At 38.7% G+C, this 12737-nt stretch overlaps 1 protein-coding gene across 5 annotated transcripts in view; it reads right to left on the bottom strand.

The window, feature by feature from the left end:
- Positions 1 to 107: 107 nt before the first annotated feature.
- Positions 108 to 12737, bottom strand: part of LIMCH1 (LIM and calponin homology domains 1) — a 175253-nt gene continuing 162623 nt past the window's right edge. For all 5 annotated transcript variants that reach the window (XM_041462275.1, XM_041470573.1, XM_041478898.1 and 2 more), the window contains 5 exons: positions 10613 to 10736; positions 9316 to 9393; positions 6685 to 6793; positions 5690 to 5792; positions 108 to 3202 (listed from right to left, as the gene is read on the bottom strand). In XM_041462275.1, the coding sequence (XP_041318209.1) occupies positions 3177 to 3202; positions 5690 to 5792; positions 6685 to 6793; positions 9316 to 9393; positions 10613 to 10736 (440 nt within the window). In that variant the 3' untranslated portion in view covers positions 108 to 3176. The remainder of the gene's footprint in view (positions 3203 to 5689; positions 5793 to 6684; positions 6794 to 9315; positions 9394 to 10612; positions 10737 to 12737) is intronic.

Raw genomic sequence — 12737 nt, 5'->3', positions numbered from 1 at the left:
GAACATAGTTTGGCTCAGCGAAGCCCAACCAAGCAGAAGCCTCTACTCTGCAATCCAGGTTCACACAATAGAAGTTAGTTAGAACAAGTAAAATCAACACCACCAAAGGTAATCAACATTTTATTTATAAACATACATTTACTATAAAAGCTGTTGAGTTTTAGACAAGTTTTCCTAATTTCCAGAGGCATTTTAGAATAAATAAAATAAAGGGAAGATTAGCATAATTGGTGTTCAACATTAGCCCCAGCTAGGAGAGCAATCCTTGTCCCTGAATGGACATGCAGATAAGGATGGTCCCCTTCTGGTTCACCAACCTTTACGACATTCACTGAAAACTACAGATGTACTGCATCAATAACACTACATAGCAAGAGTAAGGAAAAAAATACACCATGAAAATGGGCTTGTAAAATACAGATGGGTTATGACACCTGTTCAGGTTCTCTGAAGTAGTAAGAGGCTAAATAAATTCCAAAACATCTAAAATCCATTACATGTACTGTACTTGCTCAGTAATAATAAATCACTTTTTGGAACAAATACATTTACATTGCAGTTCAAATGTAGGAAAGCATTATTTTTTTTTCTGTGCTCAAAGTTCCTGATTAGAAATGTATAATGGTAATGTGTTTAAACTGGAAAAAAAAAAAGAAAAAAAGAAAAAAAGAAAAAAAGAAAAAAATCATAGCCTGAATGAATTTTTCATGTAAGATTCCAGAGGGAATATAAAATCAAACATAAGAAGTTGGCAAGTACGATTTAGAAAACTGTTGGAAATCATTCTGTGCTGGTGAATAGATGTTCATTAGGGGAAAAAATGGTCATCATTGAGCGCTGCTTCATTTCGCTTTGAGTACAATCAACTTTGCTAAAACATGCATATACAAAACTATCTGATAGACACTGGGGTCAATTTCTAAGCATCTCCAGAGACCCAGTGATGTGTCTGCAGTGCGATGCAATATCCCTCCCCACCTCTTTCATGCACTTTATCCCAACCATGCACCTAAGCCCTTTGGGCGCTTACCCCTACATGAATGAGAAGCGGACCTGACCTCTGAGACAGCCAACCTTTGATACACTTGGGGACTGATTTGCACATCTAACTCTATCACATGGGTGAAGCAGTGCTAGAGACTCATATCGAATAGATGCACAAGCATGCACAGTCTCGTTTAAAAGTTAGGTTCAGACATTATATATTTACATATCCTTAATGCAGCGTATGCAGTTATACAGATGTACCACATCAGTTATGAAATCTGCTTCTTGAATTTCCATGTTACACATTCTTTATGGGAAAATGTTATAACAACCACAAGCAGAGAGTAAGCATCCTGGTTATCAAAACCTTTAAACAGTAAATCATGCAGGTGGTTGATCAAAATATAGGATATCAGTTTTAGTTCCAAAACATTTGTCTGATTTATTTAATTTTTGCTTAAAAATATTCCCCAGGTGAAGTCCATGAAGAACTTCAGCTTTTTGGATTTATTGCATCCATAAGTCATTGCTGACTGTGTGCAACAACTCTGCATTTTCTAAGGCACAGTATTAAGGAAGTAACATGTAACTTTCCAGAAGATAGTCACAATGTCCTCCAATGACATAGCATGTGTGTGTTTGATGACATGCAGTTTTGCATGGTTATGCAACTCACATGCAAGCAACTGTCTAGCATTTCAATAAATAATTGCTATCTAGAGATCAACTCAGAATTATTGCTTCCCTAATAACCACTTCATTTCTATCTACCAACACATCAAAAGATGACAGATACGCACATAGATAAAAGAAAACTCTATTCATTTAGTTTTATAGTGGTTTTAAGGCAGAAAAAGATTTTTTTTCCCTCCATTTGAAGATATTTCCAGTAAATGTTTACCAAAAAGTGCTAGTTTACAGTTGCAATACATTCCCTAACTTTGTTTGTGTATTGTAGATACCTGCTGAACCTGTTTCAATGAGCTGCTGGATCACTTTAGTAAGGAGCACATGCTTAATCAAAGAGCACAAAGGAAAACTGTCCCAAACACAGGAAGGTAGTTTTTCCGCCTGTGGCTCCAGCCTCCTCCCTGCCCATCTTCCACACTTCTGGGTTTTTCTGACTATTTTTGGATAGTGGATGGAGGAACACAGGCTCAAGGATGTCTAATTCTCTACCCTGGGGGGTACCAAACCACAAGTGTTTCTCTGCGTGAGAAACCATTTCAACCAAGTGTGATGTTTGCAAGTGAATGAGCAGATGTCCAACCCACTCAAATCAACTGGCAAGTTACAAGCCAAAGAGAAAAGCTTCACCACAGCATCAAACTGCAGCTCGGAGACTCACAGCTCCACTGGGTCTGCCGCTCGGCTGCTCTGCCCCACATCACCTTCCATCGAGTTTAATAACAACACAGGCTGCTGGACTTACTAAGGATTGCTCCTGATGGGAATTTTCCCATTGTTAATGGTATGCAGTCTTTAGGTTTAATGAAGAAATCTTTATTTCAGAGAATATTAAGCTATAGTCATGAACATTACTTGAGGTACACAAACAAAAAATCCTATGACTAAAGGTGCAATAATTTATTTGTTTAACTTCTACCCTCCATTGAAGGTAATATAAACAGAAAATGCTTCAGAAGTACAGGATGTATTATCAAACTAGTCTCTGTATAAAAAAAGTTATAGCTTCAGTTATAACAGAGAAGTCGTGCTGTGATGTTTAGTTTTTCAAATGCACTGATTAGATACTATCTCAAAATTACTTCTCAGCTCAAGTTGGCATATGCTATAAAGGTTCTGTAAACTTAAACTTTTTAATTGCTAGAAATATTAAAACAAAACAGCTTTATTGCATGTTTATTCTCTTATTACTTTCAAAAGAACAAGATAACAGATTGGGTATCATAAGCATACCTGAAAGGTGTTTTGTTTTTTTTTTTTAAATAGTACTTAGGCTTTGCCTTCCCAAACATGGTCATACATATTTTTCAAATTTCTTAAGGAAGCAAAAACCAACATATTGCATTTCAAAGGAGCAGGTGCAGCTTTTTTGTGAGTTTTTAAAAACGAGATGAGAGCCATCATGTCCATGGATTCAAGCTTTTACAAGTGATTGTCTGGAGGCAGCCGATACATATGGGAAGAGAGTTCCTTCTTGAAATTTATTAGGACTGAAAGTCATGTCACAATGTAGTTGGCTGTCCAGCAGCTAGGTAAAACAAAACCAAAACAAGTAATTGGTTACAAATTTTAACAAATACAGACTTTTCTCTATATGATCTCCACAATGAAAAAAAATGTATCTGGAGCTACATATATTTGTGGCCAGTTTTTTTTCTTTCTCCTGCAAAGTTGGGGCAGTAACCACTACAAAGATTCAGCATAATTCCAGTGGAAATACATTGCCATGTGTTGAATGCATTCTGCACGAAGTTTTATCTTATTTTATGCCCAAAGTACTCGTGGGTATGTTTATTTCAGGCTCTGAAGTGGCAAAATAATAAAGTAAAGGACTGCTGAGTCATCTTCAGCTGAGCCTAGCTTGTGCTACCTGGTACTACAGACTCCTTGTGCTATTTGGCCATATAGGGAATCTCATGAATTTACTTCTCACCTTTGACACTCATCAACCTGTGACCATTCCCTGTGTTTGACACTGAATAGAGAATTTCCTTCCTTGTGAGGTTTTGTTGTATAGAAACAACCTACTGATAAAAACCCCATCTACTTTTATCTAAAAACTAAAAATATTTTGGACTCTGGACCACAACATAATCCTTAATGCTTTTCTAGTCATCTTTTTTGACTCTATATTTTGAGACAGAATTGTCCATTTTTTCAGATAAGCTTCTGGGAGTCAAAATATTTCATCAAGATGTCCATAAGTGTCCCAAAACAATACTGACTAACCCTGGGTTAGGCAGAGACCATCACTTCTGCCCACTGCTGCATGGCTTTCATGGGGACAGGAAGGCACAAGCCATGCAATCAAACAACTGATTTGACATTTTGCAGCATTATTCCCAGAACTGAAAGGCAAAACACTGACATTGCACCAGTTTATCCTTAATTTCAGGTGTGCAGTGCATCAAATTTTAGTTTAAAAATAGCAACTAGCAATAGTTGCAGTTCTATCACAAGCAGTCCCTTTGAATTGTCAACAACAGTTACTGTAGCTTAAATTCAACTAACTGGATTTTGAGATTTTGCATGACCAGTGGACACAGCAGGAAGAGAAAATTTGTTGTAAAAATTAAAACCCACTTGCCATTATTATTCTTCAGTAGCCATACATTTTGTCAAAACCTACTTCCTCTGTCATGGACTTGGTTACCATTCTCCTGGGTATGTACAAATATAAAACATTTTTACATGAAACACTGCACACACCTCTCTAATGCATTTTCTAGTAACACTGCTGTAGAAATAACGATGGAGAGAGTGATTTCTACAGCATATAAGCTGATAATTTTTGAGCCTTTATCTATCCTCAAGGGACACAGATTTTTATTTAAGCAAAAAGGACTAAGAAGAAAAGGAAACAATATCTTTTATATCTTTCTCTCTTTTTTTTTGTGGAAAGCTGGATATGCAAATCTGCATTTTAAGGGTCAGGACCTCATCCACATGAGGAAGGTTTACAGTATCAAGCACAAAGGGAAAAAGCTTTTTCAAAATATTTCAGGTTAAATAAATAATAAAAAGCTGATAACATTTCTTAGCAGAATTTAAGGAAAAAATTGCCAAAAAACCAGTTATACAATAGCACCCTCTAGCTCTGCTGAGGGAGAAGTATCTCGTTCCTGAAGCACCAGAGCAAAAGTACCCATTTTTCTTCTGGCAAAGGTAGGGAGGTACGTTTCCTACTCCTGAATTTCTACAGCCAGTGCTTTTGAGAGAGGGCAAGGGAAATAGTAAGAAAAAAGAGCTCTAGATGTCCACTTATCAGTTGGAACTGTAGGCAGTGAATATACCAAATAATATTTAACAGGAAGACAACAATTACTCCTATTGTTTTGCATCTCACTGTTTCCACAAGGTGGAGACTAGCATGAGCACTGACCACCACTGGTGACACTGGAGCAAAGCCAAAATATTCTAGTAATTTGGTATCAGTCACAGAAAACCAGGACTTGGAAAGACATTTAGGCGACCTGCTCTAAGGCAGAAAAATCACAAAGTTTTCTTTCTGACATGCAATTGTCTGGCTCATTATTCAAAATTTACGGCAAACAACACTATTTAGCTTGTATCTGGGGATACCACCACAAGGATTCACTACGAGTTACAGAATGTTCTTAATATTTTACATGACCATTTTGTCTACAAAAGGAAGGCCTAGAGATTTAAAAAATGGGAACTTCTCCAAACATGGCCCAGGGTCCTAGATCGGGTAGAATTATTTGCATTGTGTCATGTGATATGAAAGATCCAAGCCTCCGGGTCATGCAATGAGTGTGCATAGTATAGGAGTTTATGCACAGAAACAGCCTTTAGTCTAATGGTGCTCAGCAGAGATCCTCTGGGAAAATTTAATGGGTTTGGAAATCTTTTCTGATATGAGAAAATCATTAAAATGGTGTGGGAAGACTCCTTTTCCCATGGCAAAGCTACACGTGAGTGTCAGAACGGGACAGAGCTGCCAGTTAAAATCATGGCCACAGGATTGTCAGAGGTGCCAGAATTTGGTACTTACTTCGGGATCGGATATAACAATCGTTGCAGTTAAGAAGACCATTTCTAATCCTGACATCCGTGCCACTCGCTGCATCTCCCAGCTGGCCCTTGCAAACGCCACACTGTCAGTTGAAGAACAGAGAAAGTAAGAGAGACCATGCCCTACTATTTGTCACAACTCTTCCCAAACTTTTACTATTGTTTAAGTAGCTCTTGGAACGGTGAGAAAAATACCTGCCTAGAACCCAGCCCATACTCCTGGGGAACACTGCAAACCAGTAAGAGGGTTTTTATATATTCAGAAGTGTTTAGGACTGGATTTCAGCAGCCTCTGCTTACACAGAAGTGAAGACTAATTCTTGTATGGGACATCTGACTTTGAGGCTGCATTCTGGAGACAGGTCAGTTGTAATGGATAAAGTTTAAAGAGGCCAGAGATTTAGTCTGGGTAAATGTCTAAAATCAAGAAAGTCTTCACAAATGTCTAATATCAATTGAGCCAGAGATAATGGAAACAGATACTTTCTGATTTCTCTATAAAACACTTCAGATTATTTCCAAACTGAAACACTCAAGAACAGTCAAGAAATATATCTGGTAGAAGCCAGAATACACCATTCATTCCACAGTGACAGCTTTCCAACTATGGGGCAAATCAAAGATGGCTTTGGGACTGATCATGCTTTTGGAAGGAAAAAAGAAAAAACAGCTAAAAAACTCACAAAGTAAATAATGTTACATTTAAAAAACAATGAGCACAATAGAGAAATTATATGATGCTTCCCCCTTGTAAGTACAGAAGCTAAGTTTGCTTGCATGATCGCAGGTTTTAGTCAAGTTAATGTGTCTGACTACAAAATAACACATTAGTTGTGTTACATCCACTTCTTCACAAACATGCTCAGACATAACAGTCATGTAAATCCCCCGATCCTCTCAGGTTCAGTTTCACTTCTACTCTCTACTTGCACTGTGCATGACTTGAGGTTTTTCTTAATAAAGCAAGAACCATACCCTGAAGCACTGAATATGGAAATAAAGACCGAGTGTTTCAATAATCATGGCAGCTCCTTTTCCAAGAGGGAGACCACAGGTAGAACAAAGCTTCTTCCCGCTGACAGACCTAGGAGGCAAACATGGCTGTGAGAACGCTGCAACTGATGATAAAATGAAGCCAAATATTTAGATAGGTTTATCAAGAGGGACAGAATGGGAAGAAGGAGCACTGGAGGAGTTTATATAAGTACACATTGACCCTTCAGCCATGTTACTGAATCCACCTGCACATCTGCCTTCCAGATAAGCAAGAAAGGGCTTAAAATGCTTCAATGCACAGCAGCTCGGACACATTTCACTGCCAGTCTGCTGTGCTAGATCAAGGGAGATGCAAGCCTCTTAACAGAGGCCTGGGTGACAGGGAACCATGCCTGTGGATTCACAGAATCACAGAATCGTTAGGATTGGAAGGGACCTTAAAGATTATGTAGTTCCAACCCCCAGCCAAAGTCAGAGAACCTTCCACTAGACCAGGTTATTTAGAGCCCCATCCAAACTGGCCTTTAACACCTTTAGGGATGGGGAGTCCACAGTCTATCTGGCAATCTGCCTCAGTGCCTCACCACCCTTACAGTAAAGGTTATTTAGACCTAGTCAGTGCCACAGCAATTCACACAAATTACCTGAGTCAGACTCTCAGCCTGGAAATTTTTTCAGTTTGTTTACAAATGGACTTGCTCACTGCAAGTCAGAAAACAGGGATGCTATTCTTGCACCCAATCAAGCTGGTGAAGCCAATAGTGACAGCATAACTACAGTAGCACAGACCAGGCACTGGCTGACTCATTTCAGTCTGTGCTGCTGCAGCCACTTAAGATTATAACTAGACAGAGAAAACCTGAAATTGGATCTCCACCTGCAATGCAGAAAATACTTCAACTTGCACCTTCAGCAGTCCTGAAGGACTGTCTAGACATCTCTCCTAAATCTGCTGTTGGATGACAGGTGGGTGAAGGTTCAGAGCCCCAGGAACAACTGGTGCCCTTTCTCATAATGGTTTTAATAGCAGTACAGGTGCCCACTTTATGGGTCTCACGCTCTTCACGTCTCTCCCACTTGGCAGCCTGCCAGAACTGATGCTTGGCCTAGTGAGATGAACCTGAGATCAAAAGGGATCCCCTGTCGTTCTGTGTCATCCATGCTTTTTTCAGCCAGGGCTGAAACCAGGAGAAAAACTCTGTGATACTTCATTAGTTTTGAAAAGACAGTTTGATGAAATCCTACTCAGATAAACAAATTTACAATCTCTTGCTATAAGGTTTTGATGCAGCAACATAATAAGCCACCAACAGAGAAAGACCTGAACTGCAGCACGACAAAAGAGCCATTTAGGGGAAAAAAAAAAAAGAGAGACAGAGAAAGAGAGACAGAAACAGCAGAAAAACTCATCACAATTAGAAAATTGTCCTTCCTTCCAATTATTGAGCCCACCAGGTACACAGGAGCACAGACATATGACCCTCTTGTTGCTTCATTATTATTATTCCTTTTCGAATAACTTTGCTTCGTATTTTTTTTCTCCCCTCCTACAGGCTTAACCCTTCTGCTTCTATGTTATTCCTGAGTTCACTTTTGTTTTTAACTTCTTCTCCACTATTAGAGTTACTACAAGGGCAAATTAAAGTCTTGGGTCTCAGGAAATTTTTAAGAGTTTTCTAATGTTTTAGTGAAAAAATGAATTAAATCCCATCTATTGTTTACAAAACTAAGATTTATTTCAGGAAAAGATCATGCAAAAGATTCTCAGATCAGAATATAGCTACTTAATAATGTGAAGTAGCTATCACAACTAGTGACCTGTAGCAGGGAAATGATCTACAATTCCACCAAAACTGCAGCTACGGTTAGAAAAACAAAATACATTTTATATTGTATAAAATTCCCAATAGTTTCACATCAATGCAAGTGATATCAGAGGGCTTTGCTCTGAAAAGTGAAGAACAATGCAATTTAAAAAGAAAGAAACTTGCTGTGTTCTGTGTTGTATTAATTTACCCTATATAATAAGCAAACTGATTTTAATATATCCCAAATCATCAGTGATTTAATCAGGCTACATTTATTTAGAGTTGGTACACATAACTCACTGAAAAATGTACAGATTGCTCGAGAGACTGAAATCTCTAGGAGATTAGCATGATCGTGGACAAACAAAATCAGAAAAAAAGCAAAATAGGTTTCTAGTTTGGAAATGAAAGGAAAAAATTATTTTTAAATCAGCAAGTGCCAATGTCTAGAACACATCTTACTCCTGAGCATGTGACTATTCATAATGAAGACATTCTTTGGCTTAAGTGTTCTGAGTTCACACTTTGACTGAGGTTTGTACTGTCCCATTTCATTTTTATTGAAACTTCAGTGATCAAGCAGAGTTCTAGAGCTGCTTTCTGAACTGTGTTATTTGAAAATGTAGCACCACTGAAGATGGCAAAAAACATGGGACAGGGAGCTACATGTTTATCCCATGGACAGCTAGGAATTGCAACATTTAGCAGACTTAATAGTGCACCACATAATACTAATGTGATTTTCACTCTGACAACTACAAGATGTGTTTGGTCTGCAAAATTCCTTATTGACCTTTAGTACCTGTTGGGTGACTGACTGAGAGCAGCAGGAGAGCAGGGAGATGATGGCCCAGATCGGAAATTCTCATGATAGCCTGCCCTAAAATACAGCAGAGAAGATGCATTACTACAGCTGAAGAGCAAATAAAAACAGGTTTTGTGTGGAGAAATTCCAGTTAGTGAATTTCAGGATTTTTGGTTCTGAGTCTTAGTCTGCTTGCTGCTGTGCAATCAGGTAACTCACACGGTAATCAGCCATGTGGAGACTCCTGCCCACCCCACCAACCCACCAGAGCTCCCACCATGATGAAGGAGGGTTAAGTCAAGTCACGTCACACCACACTACACTCTCTGTTGGCCCTTTACTGAGCAAAAAGGAAGCTACCCACATGGAAAGGTAGCTTATTTGGTTAATGGTTATTTTGTATCTATGCTACTCTGAAAGAGCTTGGTGATCCAAACCATGGTTTTCGTTGTCAGAAATCATAGGACTGATCCAAACCGTAACTGCTTAAAATGGTTCACAGATTAAATAACAATTTTCTCAAACATACACACAAGCAGTTTATAATGAGGAAGAGGTAATCAAACCTCAATCTACATTAGTTTTGACTAGATACAACCTTAATAAAGGTAACAGGTTCTGCAGAAGACTGTGCTCATGTATACGCTAATGAAAACAGATGTTCCTTTCTCATTGCAGAGCTTCTTTTTGTAAATACCAGGCAAACATATTTCTTATTTACCAAAATAACTGGTGTTACCATTCAGTAAGGCTTACTCAAAAAGCACAGGCAAAGCAGCAAAGAAAAAGATCTCACCAAAATTTACAGCAGAGGGCAAATACTACTCTATACGTATCTTCTTTTAAAAGGTATAGTCTTTAAAGGACTAGAAAAGTAGCAATCAGTATGTGTTTGGAAGATGGAGAATGAAGCTCTTGGATACCAGAGGCATATATATCCTGACATTCCCACCCTCATATTTAGCTGCTTATTAGCTATAAATGTTCATCTCAGGCAATTCAAACACATTAAGCACATGAAAAGTTATGCAGATATGTGCTGAAAGAGCTACAGAGAAAGAAGAGGGAGGCATGCAGGGGGTGTGCTCCCTCTTGAAATTAGTAACTGTGGTGCCTGTAATGAGAAATCAAGTAGATAAATATTAGCAGTCTCTGTGGGAAAGCCAGACATGAAAGGTGTCTTCACACTGCAGGACTCATCAAACCCAACCAATAAAGGATGCTGAGCAGGAGCATAAGGCAGAACAGAGCAAGTAGGACCTTTCAATCTCTTCAATAACCTTTATGTTCTCACCTCCTTGCTTCCCCTGCAGAGCTTGGTTGCTGTCCCACAGTCTGGCCCAGGAACGGCCTCTGTCGAACGTCCTCTGCGCACTGTGGAGATCGCTTTGTCAGCAACTGCTGATTCCAGGAGACATCTACAGCCAGAGGTGGGGAAAACTCAGTATTTGAGGCAAAATGCTTTTGTCAGTATTTATAAACCATCATGGATTGTGGGCACACAACAAAGGAGAGAGATGTACTGTTCCTTAAAACAAACTTCTCAGAAACCCCTACAAAGTTAGAGACAGGTTTTGCTACATCAGGAGACTACTATGGAACAGCATTCCTTAGCATTACCCTCACATACACATGATCTACCCTGCTGCTGAACATGTTTCTGAAGGGGGAAAGGGCAAGGTCAAACAGCCATCCACAAACAACACTTGGGAAAATACTGTACTGTCGTAATGAAGGAAGAACTAAAGACACGGAAACTTCTATGGTGCTGGAGGAGAGAGATGTGCTGTTCCTTAAAACAAACTTCTCAGAAACCCCCACAAAGTCAGAGACATCATGCTATGCTACATCAGGAGACCTTTATGGAACACCATTCCTTAGCATTACCTTCACATACACATGATCTACCCTGCTGCTGAACATGTTTCTGAAGGGGGAAAGGGCAAGGTCAAACAGCCATCCACAAACAACACTTGGGAAAATACTGTACTGTCGTAATGAAGAAAGAACCAGAGACAGGGAAACATCTATGGTGCTGGAGAATCCAAACTTCTCATTAGCAAGAGTTAAGGGGATGGTGGTATAGCCACTGCTCTCCATAAACCTGATGAACAGTAATTCCTTTGTAATTTTCTTCTGTGCTTCAGATGGCTCAGTGACAGCAACAGCCTCACAGCAAAAAGCAACAACCTGTGAGACACCCAGGCAGCCAGCCATCCTGTCTTTGAGAAACAGAGCATTACCTGGACCCTGCAGGGTGAATTTTGTGGCTCACAGCTGGAGAGAAGCCTTACCCTGCCATGTGCAAACCATCTGGTTTAGAGAATGAAAACTTTGCTGGGGCCTATGAAAGGCCTGCTACCTATTTTGATATCAAGACAATAAATCCACACACTTGATTATTTAAGGGCTTAAGGAGGGAGCAAGGATGGGATGCTTTAAGAGGAAAGAAAGGAGCTGTCAGAATACTTGCAGAGGACCAAATTGTTGAAAAGAACCTAGGAAAACCCTGAAGCAGGGTTATTAGCAGACGTAGTTTTAAATTGCAAACCTGTTACATTTGCTTAATTGCTACTACAAATCCCCAAGGCTGCATTGCTGGATAATATACATTCTGCTTTCTTTCTTTCTTTGTGCAACTTTTATCAAAGCACTAGGAATACAATAAAACTGAGACAAAGAAAACAAACTACTAAGTTTAATAGACTGAATTTGCATTTGGAGCAAGTAATAACATTGAAAACCTTTCCATCCACAGACACTTAATTTTTTAGAATAATGATTTTTTATGCTGAACTGAAAACAAAAATCTAAAACTTGATTTCAGAATTTACATTCACTTTCTGTCTTTAGTTCTACTTATTTACTTTCCACTGATCACTTGTATTAGATAGATAATGATGCTAAATTCATGAATTTGCCCTTTTTTTTAGGGGGACCCTCATGACAGCAATGCTTTGGGGAAATTCTTTCCTTCAAAAACATCAATACTTATGGGAGCTAAAAAAAATAAATTAACTCTAAATGTCATTAGACATTGCTAATGACAAAATTGAGGCAGATGTCGCTTTAGGCTTGATTTGAAAAGGTTACATATCACATGTCGTGATTTTGACTGGACTGAAATAGACATGAAGAATCTAATTAGCTATAAAAACACAAAATAAGTGTTGGAAATATGCTCTTTGTATCAAGATAAATCCTATATGTATGTAAGATTATGTAAAAGATGGAAGATAACCCTTTTAATTGCTAATGTGAACATGCAGGCCCACAAATGAGATATCTGCTGCAGAAACTGTCATCTCTGATGAAAACAAGAGGAGTTTCACCTTAACATATTTATCTTTGCTAACATAAAATAAATTTTTATTCTGAGACATTCCAGTTTTGAAGATATATGCATACTGTCCAAAATT

This window comes from Pyrgilauda ruficollis, unplaced genomic scaffold, assembly GCF_017590135.1.
Source record: "Pyrgilauda ruficollis isolate IOZ18807 unplaced genomic scaffold, ASM1759013v1 scaffold1, whole genome shotgun sequence".
Taxonomy (NCBI): Eukaryota; Metazoa; Chordata; class Aves; order Passeriformes; family Passeridae; genus Pyrgilauda; species Pyrgilauda ruficollis.
Note: the sequence above shows the minus strand (reverse complement) of the source record. Positions and strands in the feature narration are given on the sequence as shown.